Below are 25,617 nucleotides of genomic sequence, written 5' to 3' on the forward strand. Positions count from 1 at the left end.
CCCAAGTGGAACACCTGTATGAGCACTTACAAGGCAAAGTGGACATTAGGAAAACGGGAGGGGCAGCGGTGGGGAGCAGCGCTGAGCTTTGTCTTCCACATATGTCAGGCAGTTGTGCTTAGCTACAGATCTGCACACGGCTCATCCTGTCAACATTCTGTCATGGGTGGGGGAGCAGCACATAGAGCTCCGCGTTTCCCTGAGGGGCTATAACCAGTCACTAGTTGTAGACAACAGACATGCATTCAGGTTGTAGCCACTGTTCAGTAACACATGCTTCAGTAAATAACCCCTCAGCCATACTCATTCAACTACCCTAATTATACTAAGTGGGGCACAAAAAAATGTAAATAAAAGTAGGAAAAGAGTAGTCAGTAAGAAGTAAGATTTCAGCAGAAATGAGAGAAGGACAAGAAAAGGTAAGGAGTGTGAATCTGATCAAAAGACATTACATATATGCAAGAGATTTGAAAATAAAAATAAATAGAAATAATGTTTTATGTAAAAATAAACAGGCACATTCACATTAGTGTGAAAAGTTTCTTTCATGTCTAATGAATGGTAAAATTAAATAAGTACTAAAAATATTTATACATTTCATTATGACTATTAGTTTAAAAAAGCAAAAATGTGACAGAAGTTTCAGGTAAATTGAATACTCGAGAATGGTCCATGGCTTTCAAAATATGTTCTTAGTGAATACTGGAAAATCTCAACTAGGACTATAGTAACTAGGACAAAGGCCAAATGAGCAATAGAAATATTTAACAGAAAATATAACTTTGCGCAGTCTGTATAGCAAACATCATATTAAGACAAAATGAGATAAATGTTTGGGAACCTGAAGCAGATTTGCTAAGCAGGAGTTCGATTGTGCTTCTTATGCACTAATTTACTATAAAAAGTATACTGCATCACTAATATCAATAAGTCATGTGAGGAACTCATTCTCTCAAATCAAATTGTCTTTGTCTGTGTTGTAAGTGAGAAAGTCCCTGGCAAGCCTTTCTGTAGTTACAGGGAAGAAGAGTCAAGAGGAGAGGGGTTGCCACAAACATGGTTGAGCAAATCTCTCTGGCTTTTGGTTTGAAGGTTTTAGGGTACATGCCCAGTAATGGTATAACTGGGTCTGTTGGTATTTCTATAGTCAGCTTTTTCAGGAGTCTCCATATTGCTTTCCAAAGTGGTTGTACCATCCTGCATTCCCACCAACAGTGAATGAGTGTCCCTGCTTCTCCACATCCTCGCCAGCATTTATTTTCATTTGACCTTTTGATGTTGGCCATCCTTATTGGGGTAAGGTGGAATCTCATAGTTGTTTTAATTTGCATTTCTCTGATGATTAGGGATGATGAACATTTTCTTAGGTGTGTGTTTGCCATTTGTATCTCTTCCTCTGTGAATTGCCTGTTTAACTCTGTGCCCCATTTTGTGAGTGGGGTATTTGTCTTCTTATTGTTTAGACTTTTGAGCTCTTTGTAAATTCTAGAGATAAGGCCTCTATCAGTTGGATAACCTGCAAATATTTTCTCCCATTCTGTGGGTATTCTATTGGCTTTGCTTATTATATGCTTGTCTGTAAAGAAACTCTTCAGCTTCATATGATCCCAATGGTTGAGTGACTGTTTAAGAACTTGAGCCACTGGGGTTTTATTCAGGAAGTCTTTTTCCATTCCTATATCATGGAAGGTACTTCCTAAATTTTCTTCCAGTAGTTTTCGAGTTTCTGGTCTTATGTTGAGGTCTTTGATCCATTTGGATTTGAGTGTTGTGCATGGTGAAATGTGTGGATCAAGTTTTAGTTTCCTGCATGTGGTTATCCAGTTTGTCCAGCACCATTTGTTGAAGATGCTATCTTTTTTCCAGTTTATATTGTTTGGGCCTTTGTCGAATATCAAGTAGCTATAGTTGCTTGGCCCAAAATCCGGGTCCTCAAGTCTATTCCATCGGTCTCTACTCCTGCTTTTATGCCAGTACAATGCTGTTTTTATTACTATGGCTTTGTAGTATAACTTTATATTGGGTATGGTGATGCCACCAGAGGTATTTCTTTTGCTGAGGATATGTTTGGATATGCAAGGCCTTCTGCCTTTCCATATGAAATTTGAGATCATTTTTTCTATGTCTGTGAAGAACACTGTATGGATTTTAATTGGAATTGCATTAAATCTATATATTGCCTTTGGTAGGATTGTCATCTTCACAATGTTAATTCTGCCTATCCAGGAGCATGGGAGGTCTTTCCATTGTTTCAAGTCCTCCTCAATTTCTTTTTTGAGAGTTTTTATATTTTCGTTATATAGATCTTTTACTTCCTTGGTTAACGTTATTCCAAGGTATTTTATATTGAAATGGGACTCTACAATGATAACCTTAAGACACTCAAGAGAGATATTGCAGAAGACACTAGAAAGTGCAGAAACATCCCTTGATCCTGGATTGGAGGAATCAATATTATGAAAATGGTAATCTTCCCAAAAGCAATCTACACATTTAATGCAATCCCTATCAAAATTACAAAAGCATTCTTCATGGAAATAGAAAAAACAATCCAAAAATTCATTTGGAATCACAAAAACCTCGAATATCTAAAATAATACTGAACTTATTCACTGAGTTTATACAAGAGTTAATTGCTGAGGAGCTAAAACTTACCTTTGTCAGTAGATGGAAAAATCTCAAAGAAGAAACTGTCCATAAAGGGCCCAAAGGAATGATAAGAAGAAAAGAGAGTTTAGGCTGAAACAATGTAAAATGAAGTTGATTGTTGGAGTGCCTGACTACAGAAATGATAGATATGCAAATTGCCAAATCTAGTTTGTTCACTTACCCCTACCCTTGGCTATAAACTTTACTTCAACTCATACTGGCAGTGGAGTGATCTTTCCAGAGAATTTCTACAACAGCCTCCCTCCCTTCTCTCTGTCCCTCTCTTCCTTACTTTCTTCCTTCCTTCCTCCTTTCCTCCCTACCTCCCTCCCTCCTTATCTTTCTTTCTTTAATTGTTGATTATTAATTTTATGTCTCTTCATTAATTGCTAAATCATTATTTCTACATATTATACTCAAAAATACATGTACATTATTATTTTAGTATCCACTAAACATTTTAGATAAAGGGGGTAGCCTGAGCTTATGTAACAGTTATTAAAAAGAATATAATTTTCCAGTTGACCTATTAATGGAGGTGCTTTGATTTGTGAGGGGCAGTAACTCTCTTTATAACTCTCTTTGTTCTTTTTTGAATTCCTGTACAGTCAGTATTTGTAACTTATCTTAAAATGTTTATATATAGTTTTCAAACTAATGGGTACTTAACTGTAATGATTTCTAACAAAAATTATGACATGATATTGTTCCTTTTATAACTGTTTCACTACTTAACCTTTATTACATACTTGGCTGATTCTGTTCTTTTTCCAAGTACTGTATGTTGGAGCATGTTAGGAATCTGAAAGTTAACAAGTCATTTGATTATGTGTAGGACTCAGGGAGGCCAGTAATCTGGGGAACACAAGCTTCTTTCCATATCTTTCATAAATCAGATCTCAGTGTTTCTTGTACTTTCCACAAGAGTCCCTGTCAGATTTCACAGATCATGGAAAACTAGGGAACTTCCTCCCAACACCTTGTTACCTTGTTTCTTCAAGGACATAAGACACTCGTAATTAGACTGATAATTGGCAAGTGGAAAAAGTTTCAGAAAAAAGTGTATGATTCCCATTCCCCTTGTTGTCATTGCTACTGCAAATCAAAAGAAAATTGAGTCTAAAGGGAGGTGAGATCAGACAGTCGCTGACCTTTATCTCAGGGTAGAGCTGCCTCCCTCCACCACAATGCTGGATGTAATGTCAGGATCTGCACAGAGAGCCAAAGGTTCTGATCAGGGAAGGAATAAGGTGAGCGCTCTGCATTACAATTGGCAGGGAAACCAAGGAAAGAAGGTGCATGTAAATACTTGTGTTTAGCAAAACTGTTCTGTAGTAGAAACTGATGCAGCATAAATGCAGACAAAGAAGAGGAAAAAATTCCTTGACTAAGATCTGTGAAGTAAAAATACAAGGGTCTTTGTTCTTATTCATTGTTATTTGACAATACCAATGCTATTTAATTCAGACTTTCATGATGCTTAGAGGTACTGTAGAAATGGAATTGCTCTGATAGTCATACTACCTCTTCTTACCAATCACAGACGATTTTCTCAGTATTATTAGTAGAGGCATGTAAGACTGTCTTCGTGGCTATAACAATGATTAGAATAGAGCTCTAAGAACCATCAAGTCTCAGGAAGAAACCAGGTTCTGGATCTGTCTGTGGGCTACAAGTGTTTTTGCACCACACTGCATTTATGAAACACCGGGAGTGAATGACAATGGTGAGTTCACTTTCTTCTTTGAACTTTTATAAGTTTTCATATCCTCTAAATTCTATTTATATCTCCCTTGCACTTAAGTCTTTCATAAAATTGTCAATAATAGGGCTAACAGTGACTTTCATCAATCTTGCTTTATTTCCAATAGTTTACTTTACCTAGGTATTATTAAATAAAAGGTTTCACCTTGAAATTAGTAAAATCTTAATTTCTACCATATAATAATGGTTAGTGGTATTTCATACTTCAGAGCTCAGGGAGAAAGAAATATTGTTAAATAATTCATTTGATAATCACTACTACTAACCAGGGCTCACCTCAGTGATTACAAGGTGATTACAAGCATGTACAAGGTGGTGAGTTCAATTCCACATCCTCAGTATTTTAAAAAGACAGTTATTACTGATCGTTTGTACCTGGAATGGTAAGGAATATTTCTAAAGCCTACATTAGTATGGTGTTAATCTTGCAAATATTAAATCCAAATTTCCCAGGATAGTTTCTTAAATAATTAGACTATAGTTAGTATAGTAGATTTTATTGGAACTCTGAAACTATTTTGGTATTTGATGTTGCCCTAAAAGATAAATATTTGTACCTAAATTAAAGCTCACTGCAGCCAGAATAATAAAAAGCAAGTGATGTAAATGAAATAACAGGCTGTGAAAATAAATTTGGTGTGGGTCTACCTAAATACTTGTAAACATTGCTCTCATTGCTTTGTGAGCACAGATGGGGGTGGCTGCATTCATCTCATTAAAGTCCATGGTTGACCTTTCATCAGCTTATAAATTTACAATTTGTATTTATAAGATCTTGTCTTGACAATGAGGCTAAAATTATTTCTACCTTACTCAGATATTAAATTCAAAGATACCAAATTCACAGTACATAGCAATGATTTAAATACTATTCACAGTTTATAACCTTCCTCTTAGAATTATCATAACAAAACAAACTTAAGGCAACTTTCATCACTGAGGATATTGATTTTTCAGAGTACATGATTAATGTGGTCACAGTGTATGTCACTGGGCAGAATCTGTTACTCTGAAGATAAATATCAGTCCCTAGGAAATGGTAGAGTGACTTTTAGAGATTGAGAAATAACAATGGTCTACACATCTCAGACATTCAAAAGATTCTCTCTTTCTCTGTATGGCACGTGTCAAAGTCAGAGAGGAAATTCAAGTATCAGTCTTTGCCCACCACCTTGTTTAACTCAGGATCTCTCTTGTTTTGCTACTGCGAAGGCATAACTACCTGAGCAATGAGTGTCCATGTCCTCCAGATCCTGCCTCACATCATAGTAGGCACATTTGGATTTCAAACACGTGTGCTACTTACTTCCAGCTTTATGTGATTCCTGGGGAACTGAACATGAACCTACTTGTGCAACAAGCACTTTTAACCAATGAACCTTTTCTCCAATGTCAAATGCGATCTCCTGGACTATCATTTTCTGCTCCCTACAATGAATGTAGGTTGAGGCCCCATGCTTTATTCTCAAGTACATGTGCATAGTTACCTCCTAATCAGCATCTTTCAAGGTGTCTTCAGGACCATGGGAACTCTTAAGTTGAAACATTTGGTCCAAGATAGTTAGCACACTTCCTTCCATCCTCAGGGAGCAGACATCATCTTCTTCTCCATGTGTGCAGCCATATCAAGAGACTCCCAAGTTCCAGGTCTGTAGAACTTTCCAGAGCTCCCAAATACATAGGATTTTCAACTGTCCTCTTTTGTAGTATGCATTCACTGGGCAGTGCTGTATCTTCTAAATACATGGTTGTCAAATAGAGTATCAGAAATATCATGAAAATTTTTAAAAAAATATTTACATTATTGTATTGATTAATATTATAGTAAAGCCAGAAATTATAACGTGAAAAATATTAATATTAGGAAAGACTCAAGCTTGGATCAAGACCAAAGCTTTTGTCTTCCTAAGTTTCCTACTGTAGAATCATCTGCAGCAGGTCAAACACATTCAAGTGGCAACTTTCCCCCAATTCATTTTCTATTTGTGGTGTTATATGTGTTCTTACTTAACTAAACAAACAAAAGTCATAAATGTAAAGCTCAGTAGAATTTCACAAAATAAATATGCTTATGTATGTATCATACAAATGGAAAACATAGGATGTCCTCAGCTTAGCTCATGCCTACATTTTGCTATTCCAAAAACAAAGTTCTTCTGGGCTATTTGGAGGGACTATTGAGACCTAAGCTTTGACAATTGAAAGACTAGTTTGTACCTGTTTTATACATTATATAAACGGAAGCACACACTGAGAATGATTGCACATCTAGCTATGGTTTTTGACTTGATACATTTGTGAATGGATTGTTGGTATTTGTTAGTACTGCCATATAGAATTTTGCTGTGTGAATAACACAGGGTTAAGGTCATGTGCACATTCTTTCTATTGACCCCACTATGGCAATTATTGGCACATAAATTTCAGGAAATTGTCTTTCATGACATAAGTACACATTTTTCTTGGTATATATTCATAGGAGTGGGTCAGTTGTTATGTAGGGTTTTATATGTTTCACTTAGGTACGTTCTACCAAAAAGTTTGGTACCTAGATAGACATCCTCTGTCAGTACACAAGGTTCCTGGCTGAGTAATATCCTTGGACAAATGTGCTATTTGGTGCCAATTTTATTTTATTTTTGCTTTTAGTATTATGACACCAGACAGTAGTTTCCACAAGGAAATTAAACATTTCCCCATATGTCATTTATTGAGATTGCCATTTTTTTTTAAGAATTTCTTACTTTGTGACTTTTTTTCTGAGGAGTCAAGAATAAATGGCTATTTACCCAACACTGGCATAAATGAATAAAGAATTGATTCACTCATTTCTCCCTCAAAGACCCAGAGTGTTTATGGGAGTTTTTTACAGGAGCATGAGTGACTAAAAGGCAGATGCATTACCGATAAACCTACCCTATCTTGGGTGATGACTCATACAGCTGTATCCCTGGAGCTCCCTGAAGGACTTGGAAGCAGCTCTGCATGTTGGAGAGTCTTCTCTCCCCAGCAATGATTATTTCTGCATTTCCCTAGTGTGGGGCCTTGTGAATCTTACAGAGTTAGAAGCTATGTGTGTGGCTTGTGAGTTTTATTTACTTTTTGAACTTCCTTCTTTCTTGCAGTGGGGGTATTTTAATTTAGAAGGAATCTTTACAAACATTTCTGCTGGGATATTTTGCCCATATATATTTCTTTTTTAAAATATTTTATTTTTATTTATTTATTTGAGAGAGAGAGAGAGAGATACAGAAATAGGCAGGTAGACAGAGAGAATGGTTGCACCAGGGCTTCCAGCCACTGCAAACGAACTCCAGATGCTTGCACCCCCTCGTGCATTTGGCTAACGTGGGTCCTGGGGAGTTGAGCCTTGAACCGGGGTCCTTAGGCTTCACAGGCAAGTGCTTAACCACTAAGCCATCTCTCCAGCCCCCCATTTATATTTCTTGTATGTTCTCTAAGAGTTTGATATTGGCTACGACACCCATATCTGTCTCTTTCCACACGCAGTGTTGTGTGTGTGAGGGTGTGTGTGTGCGTGCATGAGAAAGCAAGAGAGAAAGAAAGAGAGAGAAACAAAGATTTGATTAAAAACTAGTCCTTAATATGATCTTTTGGGAATTTCAACCACATGTTAAGGTGTTCTGTAATATTTGATAAATAATCCTGATTTGTGTTTGCCAATATATCCCTTGTGTTACTCTAACATTTTTATTACTTTAGGAGGTTTTAACAGGAATCCATTCAGAACTGATTTTTTATGGTGTACAAAGTGATTAAATTGTGCTTTTTGAACAACATGAGAGTCAAATGTCAGCTATGCTGGAAATGCTAAGCTCTTTGTGCTTGACCCCACTTTTCTCTCACCTCCAAGTCTAACATGACCTCAGCCTTAGTGTTGAATTTTCAGTGAAAAATACTGAGCGCTGCTGAAAGTCAAACGTGTTTTTAGACTTTCTCCTACTGTGTTTCACAGGTGTGCCTTGAACTTCTAACCTCAAGCTATTCTCTTTCGTCAACCACCTGAAGAACTAATAGGACTACACATGTGCACCACAGTGGGTGGCTCTAACAGCTCTCAACAGCTCATTTTGCTCGCAAGAACGATTACTGCTTCAACTTAAAAGAAAACAAGCTAAATTAAAGAATGGACTCTGGGAATTTGGCAATAGGTATATTGTTCTTATTGCAGAATATTGTTGGAATTCTGGGAAATTTCCATCTTCTTTCCTACTATCTGGTCCTTTACAACAAGGAAAACACAGTAAAGCCCACAGATTTGATTCTCACACACCTGAATATAGCCAATTCCTTGATTATTCTCTTTCATGGAGTGCCCCACACAATTGCAACTTTTGGGTTAAAACAACTCTTCAGTGATTTGGGTTGTAGTCTTTTTTTATATATTTACAGAATGGGCAGGGGGATGTCATTAAGCTCCACGTGCCTCTTGAGTGTCTTTCAGGCCATCACCATGAGCCCCAGGAACTCCTGTTGGAAGGATCTTAAATTCAAAGCTCCCAAGTATGTTAGGTTCTCCATTTTCCTCTGCTGGATCCTATATGTCCTGATAAATTTCATTTTCCCTCTATATTTGCATACCACATGGAATATCAAAAATCTGACAAGGAAACGAGACTATGAATACTGTTCCACTATAGGTAGTAATAAAATCACTGAATTGCTATATGTAGCATTATGGGTATTCCCTGAAGTTTTACTTTCCGGGCTCATCATCTGGTCTAGTGGCTCCATGGTTGTTATACTTTACACACACAAGCAGCAGGTTCAATACATCCACAGCTATAAAATTTCTAGCAGAACCTCTCCTGAGTCCCGAGCCACCCGGAGCATCCTTACACTGGTGTCCACATTTTTAGCTTTCTATACTCTCTCCTCCATCTTACATGGTTGTATAGCTCTTTTGAATAATACCAGTCCATGGCTTATAAAGATTTCTCAATTCATTTCTCTGTCTTTTCCTACTATTGGTCCGTTTATTATGAACTATGACTGTACAGTACCAAGTTCTGCTTTTTGGTCTCATTCTAAAGCAAACATTATGAAAAGTCTACTAGTAGTTCTCTGTGAGTGATTGGTTTTCTTAAGGGTCCTCAGGTAGAGGATGTGCCCCACTGCCTGCATCCACTATATGATTCAAATAGGAGAAGTGGAGTGGAGCAATTGAAATCACAGTGTTGTATGCCTGCCTTTCCCTGAGTGAAAAACACCTGGTATATATGCTAGGAATCTAAGGCTTCCAACTAAAATCTATGAACATATTACAGATTAAGGTCTGGAGATGTCTTAGAAGTTAAGGCACTTGCCTGCAAAGCCTAAAGATCTAGGTTCAATTCTCCAGATCCACCATATGCCAGATGCACATGCATCTGGAGTGCAGTTGCTAAGAGGCCGTGGCGTACCCATTTTCTCTCTCATTTGCTTTCTCCCTTTCTCTGTCTCTAATAAATAAATATTACAGATTAATGTCAAACAGATCAATGTTCATGACTCTCAAAGCAATTACAGTTTTCATTTTTAAAAAGGTGGCTATATATTCTTATTAGATATGTATTTCCAGTAAATGTGGATTTATCAGTTTCTTAATCACAATAATGCTGTGTTTTCAGGTTAGGCAAAAGAGAGACCCAGTTAGTTATACCAAAGTAATAAAGAATTAAGTTGTCCCAACAAACATCAAATCATGTAATGGTTTGATTCTGGCATCCCCCATAAATTTAGGTGTGCTGAATGCTAGGTTCCCAGCTGATGGAGATCTGGGAATTAATCCCTCCTGGAGGCAGTGTATTGTTGGGGGTGGGATTATGGATATTATAGCCAGTGTTGCCTTGCCAGTGTTTTCCAGGACTGTGAGTAGCCTAGCTGGATGGGCAGAATTGGAATTCCAGAGACTTGTTGATGGTTAGAATTATCAGACTTGGAAATTTGTCACTAACTTATTGGAGTTGGAACTACAGAGTTTGATGTTTGCCCTGGCTGTTTTAAATCTTGTATTGGCTGAATATTTCTTTGCTATACCCAATGCCATCTTTTGCATTATGGGTGTATATTCTGTGCCATTATGGGTTTTGTGAGGTTATTTTTTGGTATTATGGTTCAGTTAAAAGATCTTGGACTATGTGGATGTATGAACATCATTGGAACTGATAAAAACTATGGGGACGTTTAAAGATGGAATGAATGCATTGCATTTTACATCATGTGTGGTTATCAGTTTATGGGAGCCAGGGGTGGAATGTGGTGGTTTGATCCAGGTGTCCCCCATCAACTTAGGGGTTCTGAATGCTAGGTTCCCAGCTGATATAGATTTGGGAATTAACACCTCCTGGAGGCAGTGTATTGTTTGGGGCAGGCTTATGGATATTATATCCAGTGTCCCCTTGCCAGTGTTTGGCACACTGTCCTGTTCCTCTTGTCTACCTTATGTGGACCAGGGGATGATGTCCCACCCTCCGCTCATGCCATCATTTTTCCCTGCCATTGAGGAGCTTCCCCTCGAGCCTGTAAGCCAAAATAAATCACCCCCCCCCCACAAACTGCTCTTGGTTGGGTGATTTCTACCAGCAATGTGAACCTGACAGCAACAAATAACATACTTCAGAAACCTATATTAAAGAGGCTGGAGAGATGGTTCAGCAGTTAAAGGCACTTACTTGCAAAACCTGAGAGCCTAGTTCAATTCCCTAGTATCCACAGTAAGCCAGATGCACAAAGTGGTGCATACACCTAGAATCTGCTTGCACCAATAGGAGACCCTGTTGGGCCCATACTCACTCTCAGTGTCTGTCTCTCTCTAATACATTAATTTAAAAATTATTTTCTTTAGGAACCTATGGTCAACAAAATTGGAAATCTAATCCTGGGTACTTTTTGACTGGAAGATTTTTAAATGCTGATTCAATTTCTTTGCCTGTTATAAATTAGTTTAAATTATTTATCTCATTTTGGTTTAATTTTGATAAGTCATATGTGTAATAAAATTCATCCAGAGGCTGGAGAGATGGTTCAGTAGTCAAAGGTGCTTGCTTGCAAAGCCAGATGACTTGGGTTTGATTTGCTAGTACCCATGCATACCAGATGACACATGCATCTGGGATTCGTTTGCAGAGGCAGGAGGCCCTGACACACCCATATTAACTCACACACATAATCTCTCTATGCTTCTTTGTTTCTCTTTTGCATATAAATTAATAAAAATATTTTTAAAAGAAATTCATCCATTTCTTTTAGATTTTCCAATTATGTTGAACATAGGTTTCTAAAGAAAATATATATAACGGCAGTGGTGGTGGGGCACCAGAAAGCTGCCAGGTTTGGCTCCAGCCACAGGAAAAGCCAGGTACAGGGAGCTCCCACTCACACTGGCACTCTCGGCAACTCAAGAAACGTGAAGGGAGAGTGGCAGTGAGCAACGGAGGAGCAGACCACGAGGTAGAACAACATGTGGAACAGTGAGAACTAGAGCAGCTGCAGCTCTCTCCCCTCCCCCACCGCCTGTTCCCAGCTTCAGCGAACATAGCAGCAGTCCTGGGACTTGGCCACGCCAACTTGAGCAGAGTCTGGCAGCAACATCAGCGGCTCTAGCACTGGTAACAGCGGCCCCAGCAGCAGCAGACCCAACAGCAACAGCTTCAGAGGTAGCACTGGCAGACCCAGCAGCAGCAGCTTCAGTGGCAGCAGTAGCAGTGGACCCAGGAGCAGCAGCTTCAGCAGCAGCGGTGGCTCCAGCAGTGGCACCTACAGCACCAGCAGCAGCGGTGGATCCAGCAGCAGCAGTTCTAGCAGTGGTTGTGCTGATCTTCAGGGCCACAGTTGCCAGACTTGGTTTGCCCTGCAGGAAAAGCAGTGCCCAGCTCCAGAAATCAGAACAGCAGCCTGACGACCAAGGCAGCAACTTGACTGAACAAAATCATCCAAGGTAACTGGGAATGGAATGCACCAGGGAAGGGTCTCAAATGGTCACAAGCAGACTTGGATCCCTCAACAGACCAGAAATCTTAACCTCTTTGTTGATAGAGGATCTGGTTGTTATAATAACTACACTTGCATACATACTTGGGGCTGTTTTTGATTGAATGTGTAGTGTTTACTTAACTTTTAGAATCTACCTGTATTTTATTCCACTCAGCCTACTTGAATACTCCCATAGCAGGGAAACTCAACCCCTAGGAGCACCTTTGTAGATACTCTGAGAGTCTTAAGAGCCACACCTAACATGTTAAGCTCCTACCCTGAAAATATGTAACATCAAATCAATTGATACAGCTAAGAATACCCAGCTAGGTAGAAAATCCAAGCATTAACTTATCCATGATGCAAAAATATATACATTATAACACAAGAAACACTAAAAAGCAAGATGATATAAATCCACCAAAAAGTATTAATGGATCACAAATGACCTCCAGTGAGAACAAGTTGGAGGGAATGTCTGACAAAGATTTCAAAAGAATGATTATAAATATGTTCAAAGAAGTCAGAAAACAAATCAAAGGAGTCAAAGAGGAACTATAAGGGGAAATCAAAGGAATCAAAGAAGATGCAGGACACCAATTTCATGAAATAAAGAAGACAATCCAAGACATAAATAAGGAAATAGAAATAATAAAGAAAAACCAGTCAGAACTACTAGCAATGAAGAACACAGTTAAAGAAATAAAAATCTCTGTAGAAAATCTCACCAGTATAATGGATGAAGGAGAGGACAGAATAACTAAGCTAGAAGACCAGGTGGCAGATATAATACAGTCCAACAAAGAGAAAGACAAACTTATAGAAAAGTATGAGTGGGAATTTAAAGATATTCAGGACACTATGAAAAGATCAAATATAAGAATTCAGGGCATAGTAGAAGGAGAAGAATTCTATTCCAAAGGCATAGTAGGCATCTTCAACAAAATCATAGAAGAAAATTCCCCCAAATTGAGAAAGAGGTGCCAATGCAGATACAGGAAGCCTTTAGAACCCCAGACAGACAAAACCTGGAAAGAACCTCTTCTCAAAATATTGTAATCAAACTTCCAAACACAAAAACCAAAGAAAAAATATTGGAAGCAGTTAGAGAGAAAAAGCAAGTTACCTAAAAGAGCAAGCCCATCAGGACTACAGCAAATTAGTGAACACACGCTTTTAAAGCCAGAAGGGCTTGGAGTGATATATTCCAAGTTCTGAAAGATAACAACTGTCAACCAAGTTTACTTTATCCTGCAAAGCTACCCATTCAAATAGACAGAGAAATAAGGACATTCCATGACAAAAGCAGGTTAAATCAGTATTTGAAGACAAAACGAGCTCTACAGAAAATACTTGATAGAATCCTCCATGCTGAAGAAAAGGAAAAGCACACATATAAGGAACCTAGAAACAAACAATACTCAAATACTAGTTAACACAAGACAGCACAGGTAGAACCAGAACCACACACAAAAAAATGGCAAAAATGAATACACACCTTTCATATTATCTCTTAATATCAACAGCCTCAATGCCCCAACGAAAAGACATAGGTGTGCAGAATGGGTTAAAAAGCAGGATCCTACAATTTGTTGTCTACAAGAAACTCACCTTTCTACAAAGGATAGACATTATCTTAGGGTGAAAGTTTGGAACACAGTGTTTCAAGCAAATGGGCCTAGAAAACAAGAAGGGGTTGCTATCCTAATATCTGACAAGGTAGACTTTATTCCATCCTTAGTCAAGAAAGATAAGTAAGGTCACTTTATATTGATTAAAGGCACACTCCAACAGGAGGACATTACAATCCTAAACATATATGTACCTAACATGAGGGCTCCCAAATTCATCAAACAAACACTATTACAAACAAGGTCACAGATAACACCAAACACTGTGGTGGTGGGTGACTTTAACACCACACTCTCATCAATTGACAGGTCATCCCGGAAAAAAATAAACAGAGAGGCATCTGGATTAAATGAGTTCATAGAAGGAATGGACCTAACAGATATATACAGGACATTTCATCCAAAGGCTGCAGAATATACATTCTTTTCAGCAGCACATGGAACATTCTCTAAAATAGACCATATATTAGGACACAAAACAAATCTTAACAAATTAAGGAAAAATAAAATAAATCCTTGCATTATATCTGACCACAATGGAATTAAACTATAAACCAGTAGCAAGAAAGGATATAGAGCATACACAAAATCATGGAAACTAAACAATACACAACTAAATGATGAATGGGTCAATGAAGAAATCAAGAAGGAAATCAAAAAATTTATAGAGTTAAACGATAATGAGAACACAACATACCAAAATCTCTGGGACACAATGAAGGCAGTTCTAAGAGGTAAATTTATAGCCTTAAGTGCCTATATTAAGAAATTAGAAAGGTCGCAAGTAAATGACCTAATGCTTCACCTTAAAGCCTTGGAATAAGAAGAACAAGGCAAACCAAAAATCAGTAGACAGGAAGAAATAATAAAGATTAGGGCAGAAATTAATGAAATAGAAACAAACAAACAAACAAAAAAATCCAAAGAATTAATGAAACAAAGAGTTGTTTCATTGAAAGGATAAACAAGATTGATAAACCCTTAGCAAATCTGACCAGAAGAAAGAGAGAAGAGACACAAATTAATAAAATCAGAGATGAAAAAGGTAACATCACAACAGACTCCACAGAAATTCAAAAAATGATAGGGACATACTATAAAAGCATATACTCCACAGAGTATAAAAATCTGAAAGAAATGGATGATTTCCTTGATTTATATGACCTAACTAAATTAAATCAAAATGAGATTAATCACTTAAATAGACCTGTAAAAACATTGAGATCCAAACAGTTATCAATAATCTCCCATCTAATAAACGCCCAGGCCCAGTTCGATGATGAATTATACCAGACCTTTAAGGAATAGCTAACACCATTGTTTCTTAAGCTTTTCCAGGAAGTAGAAAGAGAATGAATTCTACCAAATTCCTTCTATGAGGCCAACATCACCCTGATACCAAAACCAGACAAAGATAGAACAAAAAAAGAAAATTACAGACCAATCTCCCTCATGAACATAGATGCAAAAATTCTCAACAAAATATTGGCAAACAGAATACAAGAGTATATCAAAAAGATCATTCACTGTGACCAAGTAGGCTTTATCCCACAGATGCGGGGATGGTTCAACATACACAAATCTATAAATGTAATACATTATATAAACTGGTTGAAGGACAAAAATCACATGATCATCTCTTTGGACACAAAGAAGGCATTTGACAAAATCCAACATCCCTTCATGATAAAAGTCCTACAGAGACTGGGAATACAAGGAACATACCTCAATATAATAAAAGCTATTTATGACAAGCCTATAGCCAACATATTACTAAATGGGGAAAAACTGGAAGCTTTTCAACTAAAATCAGGAACAAGACAAGGGTGTCCACTGTCCCCACTTTGAGTTAATATAATTCTGGAAGTCTTATCCGTAGCAATAAGGCAAGAGACACACATAAAAGGGATACAAGTGGGGCTGGAGAGATGGCTTAGCGGTTAAGCGCTTGCCTGTGAAACCTAAGGACCCCGGTTCGAGGCTCGGTTCCCCAGGTCCCACGTTAGCCAGATGCACAAGAGGGCGCACGCGTCTGGAGTTTGTTTGCAGAGGCTGGAAGCCCTGGCGTGCCATTCTCTCTCTCTCCCTCTATCTGTCTTTCTCTCTGTGTCTGTTGCTGTCAAATAAATAAATAAAAATTAAAAAAAAAAGGGATACAAGTTAGAAAGGAAGAGATCAACTTATCATTATTTACAGATGACATTATTCAATACATAAAGGACCCTAAAGACTCTACTAGCAAACTGTTAGAGCTGATCAAAACCTACAGCCATGTAGCAGGATACAAAATAAATACACAGAAATCAGTAGCCTTCATATATGCTGACAACAAACACACAGAGGATGAAATCAGAGGATCACTCCCATTCACAATTGCATCAACAAAAAATAAATAAATAAAGTACCTTGGAATAAACCTAACCAAGGAAGTTAAGAATCTCTACAATGAGAACCTTAAGACACTCAAGAGAGATATTGCAGAAGATACTAGAAAGTGCACAAACATCCCTTGATCCTGGATTGGAGGAATAATATTATGAAAATGGTAATCTTCCCAAAAGCAATCTACACATTTAATGCAATCCCTATCAAAATACCAAAAGCATTCTTCATGGAAATAGAAAAAACAATCCAAAAATTCATTTAGAATCACAAAAACCTCGATTATCTAAAATAATACTGAGCAACAAAAATAAGGCTGGTGGTATCACCATACCTGATTTTAACCTATACTATAATATAGTAACAAAAACAGTGTGGTACTGGCACAAAAACAGACATGTAGATCAGTGGAACAGAATAGAGGACCCAGAGGTAAGCCCAAGTAGCTATAGCCACCTGATATTCGATAAAAATGGTGTTGGGAAAACTGGATATATATCTACAGAAGGATGAAAATAGATTCTTATGTCTCGCCATGCACAAGAATTAAGTCCAAATGGATTAAAGACCTTAACATCAGATCTGAAAATCTGAAACTTCTAGAGGAAAAAGTAGGTGAAACCCATCAACATATTGGTCTTGGCAAAGACTTTCTGAATACAACCCCAATTGCTCAGGCAATAAAACCACAGATTAATCACTGGGACCTCATAAAATTACAAATATTTTGCACTGCAAAGGACACAGTGAAAAAAGCAAAGAGGCAACTGACAGAATGAGAAAATGTCTTCGCCAGCTATATATCTGATAGAGGATTAATATCTAGGATACACAAAGAACTCAAAAAGTTAAATAATAAGGAATCAAACAAGCCAATCAAAAAATGGGCTATGGAGCTAAATATAGCATTCTCAAAAGAAGAAATACAAATGGCATATAAGCATCTAAAAAAATGTTCTACGTCACTAGTCATCAGGGAAATGCAGATTAAAACTGCATTGAGATTCCATCTCATTCCTGTCAGATTGGCCACCATTACGAAAACAAATGATCATAAATGTTGGCAGGGATGTGGAAAAATAGGAACCCTTCTACACTGCTGGTGGGAATGCAATCTGGTCCAGCCATTGTGGAAATCATTGTGGAGTTTCCTAAAACAGCTAAAGATTGATCTACCATATGACCCAGCTATAGCACTCCTAGGCATATATCTGAAGGAATCATCTCATTTCCTTAGAAGTACGTGCTCAACCATGTTTATTGCTGCTCCATTTTTAATAGCTGGGAAATGGAACCAGCCTAGATGTCCCTCAACTGATGAGTGGATAATGAAGATGTGGCACATTTACATAATGGAGTCCTACTCAGCGGTAAAGAAAAATGAAGTTATGAAATTTGCAGAAAAATGGATAGACCTGGAAAGGATTATACTAAGTGAGGTAACCCAGGCCCAGAAAGCCAAGTACCACATGTTCTCTCTCATATGTGGATCCTAGCTACAGATGATTTGGCTTCTGCGTGAGAAGGAAAATACTTAGTAGCCGAGGCCAGTAAGTTAAAAAGGAGACATAATGGGAAGAGAAAGGAAGGGAAGAGGGTACTTAATAGGTTGATATTGTATATATGTAATTACAATGATTGAAATGGGGAGGTAATATGATGGAGAATGGAATTTCAAAGGGGAAAGTGTGGGGGGCAGGGAGAGGCAGGGAACTACCATGGGATATTTTTCTATAATCATGGAAAATGCTACTAAAATTTTTTTTAAATGTTTGTAAACTTAAAAACATAAAATAAAATAAAATTAAAACTTAAAAACACATTGGAGAGACTATGGATAGAGGAACATATTTCAGCATCATAAAAACTTTATTTAGTAAACCTATAGCCAACATATGCTAAATAGAGAAAACCTCAAAGTATTCCCACTGAGATGTATAACAAGATATTCATTTTCACTCCCCCACTGCTCTTTAAGGTAGTACTAAAAGACTTAAAAAAATAAGAAGATTAAAACACAAAAGGGTTACAGATTATAAAGGAAGAAGTCAAACTCTCCTTATTTTCACCTTACATAATTCTGTATATGAGACACCAATACTCCACCAGAAACTCCTATGACTGATAAATACTTTTAGGAAAGTTGCAAGATACAAAATAAACACACTAAGGTTGAATAGCAGTGATGTATATACTGAGAAAGAACTTGGCCCATTCAAAATAGCCACAGACAAAATCAAGTCTTAGAATATCCCTCACCAATTAAGTGAAAGACCTCTATAATGAGAGGTTTAAAATACTAAAGAGACTTCCGGCCAAGATGGCGACCGCCTAGCTGTGCTGCAAATACTGGTGAAAGAAAGGCAAGAAATTAAGGGTTTTATCAGGGTCTTCTTGCTAGTGGGAGGGCACAGAGTGGGGAAAAACAGGGAATTGCGGATCCCCTCTCAGGTGGGTAGTCTACCCCCCATACAGCCACCGCACCCCGCGCCCCACGCAGCTGTGTTCCAATTGCGTGTTGGCCAGCCCGCTGCGCTGTGCTCAGATGGCACACCCATGGGGCCCTCCACTGCTGTGTTCTGTTTGCATACCCGTGGGCATCTCCACACCTGTGGAGACCTCTGCCATTTTGCTCAGATCGGGCGCCCCAACCCTCTGTGCTGTGCTTGGTTCGCACACCTGCGGCTAGGATCAGGCGGCCACCAGACCCCCAGCTGCTGTGCTGCAATCGTGTACCCTCCGGCCAGCCTCCACTGTGCCCCAGTCCCATGCATGCAGCAGTTGCCTCTGCACTATAATTGCGCATGCAGCAGGCCCAGTCCCACAGCAAGGGCCATACAAGCCCACCTGAGTCACTAGCTCCAGCTCAGGTGCCATCCCCTACCTGTCCATTGCCACCCATCCCCCACTCCCCTGTGGTGGGAGGGCGCAGACTGTTTGCAGGTCCTAGTGTTCCCAGCCAGAGTTTGGGAAGCTTTGGGGCTTGCTACCTCAGTCCCTTTCCAAGCTCGAAAGTAGGCAGCTTTGGTACATTACTGGGTGAGAATTCAGGCAAATTTGGCGCCCCTGTCAGGCAGTAGATAGGCAGCTTTGGCAAGAGAGAGCAAAAACCCAGGCTGTTTGGCAACTGCACCAGGCTGCCTCAGAGTCTCATTGAGCTAGAGCCCAGCTGGTCCACCCACCTACCTGCCCATACACTGTCATGGGTAGACCACAGCACAAAAGAAATAACATGAAAAATAAAATGCAAGAAAATCCAGACAGATCACCTAGTCCAACAAGGATTACATCTAACCGAAACATAGAAGAGTGGTTAAGGTCAGAACATCAAGTGGAAGTATGAGCAATGCAACCCTGACCAACCTACTGCTAGAACTTGCAGGAAAGCAACAAAGGACCAATAATTGTGTGGATGCTACCATCACTAAGCTAAAGCAATATGATAAGACATTGGAAGGAATTCTAAGACAGCTAAGAGAGTTGAGGGAGAGTGAAAAAAAAGAGGACCTTAAAAATCGGCTGGCCACACTGAATGAAAACATAAAGAAATGCAAGGATGAATTCCAAAATCATCAAGAAAATCAGAAAATGAGGTGAAAAGGGAGCTGGACAGAGCTATGGAAGTGATACATAGGAAAATATTAGAAAATGCAAACTTAATTGAACAAGTCCAAAATTCTCTAGAGCCTCTCAAGAATAGAGTCAGCGAAGTGGAGGATAGAAACTCTGATCTGGAAGACAGGATGGAAGAAACAGTTCGAGAGTTCAAAAATTTCACTAAGTTCAAAAGTTCCTGTGAACAGAACATGAGGGAATTGTGGGATACACTTAAATGTCCTAATATCAGAATCATTGGAATACCAGAAGGAGAAGAATTTCAGACCAAAGGCATGGAGAACTTATTTAACAAAATAATTGAAGAAAACTTCCCCAGTCTCTTAAAAGAAAGGCCCATGAAGATACAAGAAGCGAACACAACTCCAAACAGACTGGACCAAAGGAGAAACTCCCCAGACATATTATCATTAAGACTCTAAACATTGACACCAAAGAGAAAATCCTAAAAGCAGCTAGGGAAAAACAGCACACCATTTTCAAAGGAAACCCCATCAGAATTACTTCAGATGTCTCAATGGAAACCCTGAAATCTAGAAGGGCCTGGAATAAAACTCTCCAAACTCTGAGAAACTATGGCTTCCAACCCAAACTACTCTACCCGGCAGAAGTCTCCCTCATAATAGATGGTGAAAGAAAAACTTTCCAAGACAAAACTCAGCTTTACAATTATATGAACACAAAATCAAACATACAGAAATTATTCCAGGAAATTCTCCACAGAGAAGAAAAAATAACCAAACACAAAGGCCTACAAGAAGCAGCTCACAACAACCAAACCCAGAGTAGACACAAAAACTTTCAAATTCCATGGAAGCACCAACACAGCTCTACCACCACAACATGGCAGGGATCAAATCAAATATCACAGTCATTTCCCTAAATATTAATGACCTTAATTCACCCGTCAAGAGACACAAGGTAACAGGGTGGAACTAAAAATTAGACCCCTCAATCTGCTGCCTTCAAGAAACCCACCTTACCCCTAAAGACAAAAACCTCCTCAGGGTGAAAGGGTGGAAAACAATATTCCAAGCAAATGGTAATAAGAAACAAGTGGGCATAGCTATATTAATATTGGATAAAATTGACATCAAACCAAAAATAATCAAAAAAAGACAAAGAAGGCTACTTCCTACTTATCAAGGGAACAATCCATCAAGAGGATATTACAATCATAAATCTGTATGCACCAAACACAGGGGCACCACAGTTCATAAAACAAAACCTACTTGACAATACAACAGAAATAACCACCAACACCATCATAGCTGGGGACTTCAACACACCATTATCAGTAATAGACAGATCATCCAAACAGAAACACAACAGGGAAGTAAGAGAGCTCCACAAAACCATTGAACACTGAGATCTAACGGACATCTACAGAACTTTCCATCCCAAATCCACAGACTACACATTCTTCTCAGCAGCCCATGGAACATTCTCTAAAATAGACCATATACTGGGTCACAAAGACTGACTCCAAATATTTAGGAAAATCAACATAATTCCCTGCATGATATCAGATCACAATGCTATATTGCTAGAAATCAACAAAAACGACCCACCAAGAATCCCAACAGCACCTGGAAACTGAACAGCACACTCTTAAACAACAAATGGATAGTGGATGAAATAAAAAATGAAATTGCAAAATTCCAGGAATTGAATGACAATGAGAACACATTATACCAATGTTTATGGGACACAATGAAGGCAGTCATCAGGGGAAAATTCATAGCACTCAATGCCTTCATAAAAAAGACAGAAAGATCCCAAATCAAAAGCTTAACCATCCACCAAAGGCACTGGAAAAACAAGAAAAATCCAACCCAAAGAGCTCCAGAAGGATAGAAATAATTAAAATCAGAGCAGAAATTAATGAATTTGAAACAAAGGAAACAATTAAGGCAATTGATAAAACAAAGAGCTGGTTCCTTGAAAAAATAAACAAGATTGACAAACCTCTGGCCAATTTGATCAAGCAAAAAAAGGAGAGGCTCCAAATTAACAAAATTCAAAATGAAAACAGAGAGATCACAACAGACATAAGTGAATTTGGGGGAATCATCAGGACTTATTTCGAAAACCTCTACTCCACAAAAGTGGAAAATGTGGAGGAGATGGATAAATTCCTGGATGCATATCATCTACCAAAGCTAAACTCACAGCAGATTAATCACCTCAATGAACCCATCACACTCATGGAGATTGAAAAAGTAATAAAAAAAAACCTCCCAAAAAAGAAGAGTCCAGGACCAGATGGATTCCCAGCTGAATTTTATCAAACCTTCATGGAAGAACTCAAACCAATCTTCCTAAAACTGTGCCACACAATTGAAGAACAGGGAAAGCTACCCAATTCCTTCTATGAAGCTAGTATCACCCTAATCCCAAAACCAGGCAGAGATGCCACAAGAAAAGAAAACTACCGGCCTATCTCCCTAATGAACACAGATGCAAAGATCCTGAACAAAATACTTGAAAAACCGAATCCAACAACACATTATCCTCCTTGACCAAGTGGGATTTATCCCAGGAACACAAGGGTGGTTAAACATACGAAAATCTGTCAATGTAATTCACCACATAAACAAGCTTAAACATAAAAACCACATGATCATTTCAATAGACGCAAAAAAACCTTTGACAAGATACAAAATCACTTCGTGATCAAAACATTGGAGAGAATTGGGCATGGCCAGTTCACATCTTAACATAATAAAGGCAATATACAAAGCTTCAAAGGCCCAAATAATATTTAATGGAGAAAGACTGGAGGAATTCATATTAAGATCAGGAACAAGACAGGGATGTCCTCTCTCACCTCTGCTTTTCAATATAGTTCTGGAAGTCCTAGCTCAGGCAATAAGGCAGGAGAAGGAAATAAAATGGATACAATTTGGAAAGGAGGAAGTTAAGTTAGCTCTATTCGCTGATGACATGATTATATATGTAAGAGACCCAAGAAACTCCATCCCAAAACTCCTGAAGGTGATTAACTCCTGTAGCAAAGTAGCAGGATACAAAATCAATGCACAAAAATTGGTAGCATTTCTGTATGCAAATGACAAAGATACAGAAAAAGAAATAAGAGACATAGTCCCATTTTTAATAGCAAAAAAATAAAATAAAATATCTTGGAATAACATTAACCAGGGAAGTAAAAGATCTATACAACGAAAATATAAAAAGTCTCAAAAAAGAAATTGAGGAGGACTTGAGAAGATGGAAAGACCTCCCATAGTCCTGGATAGGCAGAATTAACATTGTGAAGATGACAATCCTACCAAAGGCAATATATAGATTTAACGCAATTCCAATTAAAATCCATACAGCGTTCTTCACAGAGATAGAAAAATGATCTCAAATTTCATAGGGAAAGGCAGAAGTCCTCCTATATCCAAACATATCCTCAGCAAAAGAAATACCTCTGGTGGTATCACCATACCTGATCTAAAGCTATACTACAAAGCCATAGTAATAAAAGCAGAATGGTACTGGCATAAAAACAGGAGTATAGACCCATGGAATAGACTTGAGGACCCAGATATTGGGTCAAGCAACTATATCTACTTGATATTTGACAAAGGCCCAAACAATATAGCCTGAAAAAAGATAGCATCTTCAACAAATGGTGCTGGACAAACTGGATAACCACATGCAGGAAACTAAAACTTGTTCCACACATTTCACCACCATGCACTACACTCAAATCCAAATGGATCAAAGACCTCAACATAAGACCAGAAACTCTAATACTACTGGAAGAAAATTTAGGAAGTACTTTCCATGACATAGGAATGCAAAAAGACTTCCTGAACAAAACCCCAGTGGCTCACGTTCTTAAACAGTCACTCAACCAATGGGATCATATGAAGCTGAAGAGTTTCTTTTCTTTCTTTTTTTTTTTAATTTAATTTATTAGTTTTCTTTTCAGTAAATACAGACAGCTTGGTACCATTATTTAGGCTCATCTGTGATCTACCCCCTCCCATTAGACCCTCCTTGTTAATGAAAATGGGTCGTGCATTGTGGAGTTAGCCCCCAGTTATTGGTATGATAAATGTCTCTGCAAATCATGACCCAACATGTAACTCTGACATTCTTTCTGCCCCCTCTTCCGCAAGATTTCCCTGAGCCATGTTGGGTTCATTTTTGGTCTGCTTCAGTGCTGAGGTGTTGGGGGCCTCTGAGGCTTTGGCTCTCTGATTTGGTAGGAGTTGATTTTTCTCTGCGTCGATCTCCTTTCCCTTTGTGCTGGTATCTGGTTCACAGGAAAACATCACTCTTGCTTATTTCGCCAGTTGTCCTTAGTTTCAGTTGGGCCCCTTTTGAGGTATGTTGGGGCAGCTCTCTTCTTAGGATCTGCATCCATCTGGAAAAGAGAAGCAGATTCTCCAACGGAGAGTAAGTTAGCAGCCGGAAAATTGAGATAACACTTACTTTTTTGATAGACAGTTTGATAGGTGTAGGCCCTCTTATACCCCGTGATTGATGGTACTTGACATTGTAGAGTGGGCTTGTGTTTGGGTATGGTTCTGACTTGTTTCCCAGCTCCAGCTAAGGGTCTAGTACCACTGAGTGGATCAGTTAGCTAAATCAAGAGCAATTGATTCCTCACCATGGCTGTGTACCACTATTGCACTTGTGTGGGCATCACATCCAGTTATTTGTTGCTAATTAGGTTAAACAATGTGTTGCTTGGACAGATCTTGGTCATTTCCCCCAGTCGTCTATGTAGCGCCTTCTGGCACTAGACACGCTGACTGTCTGGGGACTGACTCTCTCCTGGCTTCCAGCCATGTCATTCCATTTTACACGTCAGCTGCGTATGGAGTCTTCAGCAATAGGGTCTTACCACTGGCCTTTGGTGGGTCATCAAGTACTCTGACAGAAGTCTGTCATTGTTTTGGGAAACCTTGTAGGTTTCTCTGATCAAAAGCTCATTGTGGATGGTAGGCCCAAGCTGGTAGTGGGGGTTACAGGTCAGTGTCCACTATTAAATTGAGGAAAAAGATAACTAATATACAAGAGTTAGAGAGGAGAGAGATAGAGGGGAGAGGAGGAGAGGGAGGGAGGGAAGATGTAGGAGATTTAGGTCAGTCTTGATCCTACCCTCTCCAGTGTCTTGTGGTTCAGGTGTTTTCTGTAAGGGTCTAGTGAAGGTTCAGCCATTTGGTCTGTCTTTTAGGAAGTAGAATTTTATGGTACCATTGCCTTTTGGGTCCGGATTACTGTTTTTCACCCTTTGATTCCCTCTCCGCCCTCCCATCCATCTTATTGTCTAGTCCATGAGGTGCTTGCTGGGTATGTAAGGCATCTTGGGCAGATTCAAGTTAGGTGTTGCAGATGAGTGAGACTATGTGTCAATTTTTTTTCTGTGATTGGGTAAGTTCGCTGAGAATGATCTGTTCCAGGTTCAACCATTACGGGTTTCTTTACAGACAAGCATATAATGAGCAAAGCCAATAGATTACCCAAAGAATGGGAAAAATATTTGTGGGTTATCCAACTAATAGAGGACTAATCTCTAGAATCTACAAAGAACTCAAAATTCTAAACAATAAGATGACAAACACCCCACTCACAAAATGGG

At 38.7% G+C, this 25,617-nt stretch overlaps 1 protein-coding gene across 1 annotated transcript; it reads left to right on the forward strand.

Moving 5' to 3' along the window:
* Positions 1-8,560: 8,560 nt before the first annotated feature.
* Positions 8,561-9,508, forward strand: LOC123454625 (vomeronasal type-1 receptor 4-like). The gene has a single exon (XM_045133349.1). It carries the CDS (start codon positions 8,561-8,563, stop codon positions 9,506-9,508), a length of 948 nt encoding a protein of 315 aa, XP_044989284.1.
* Positions 9,509-25,617: the final 16,109 nt, after the last annotated feature.

Source organism: Jaculus jaculus, chromosome 14, assembly GCF_020740685.1.
Source record: "Jaculus jaculus isolate mJacJac1 chromosome 14, mJacJac1.mat.Y.cur, whole genome shotgun sequence".
Classification (NCBI taxonomy): Eukaryota; Metazoa; Chordata; class Mammalia; order Rodentia; family Dipodidae; genus Jaculus; species Jaculus jaculus.

What these genes read in the sequence shown, in the direction of transcription:
- LOC123454625 (XM_045133349.1), top strand. Translation starts at nt 8,561, where the DNA reads ATGGACTCTGGGAATTTGGCAATAGGTATATTGTTCTTATTGCAGAAT.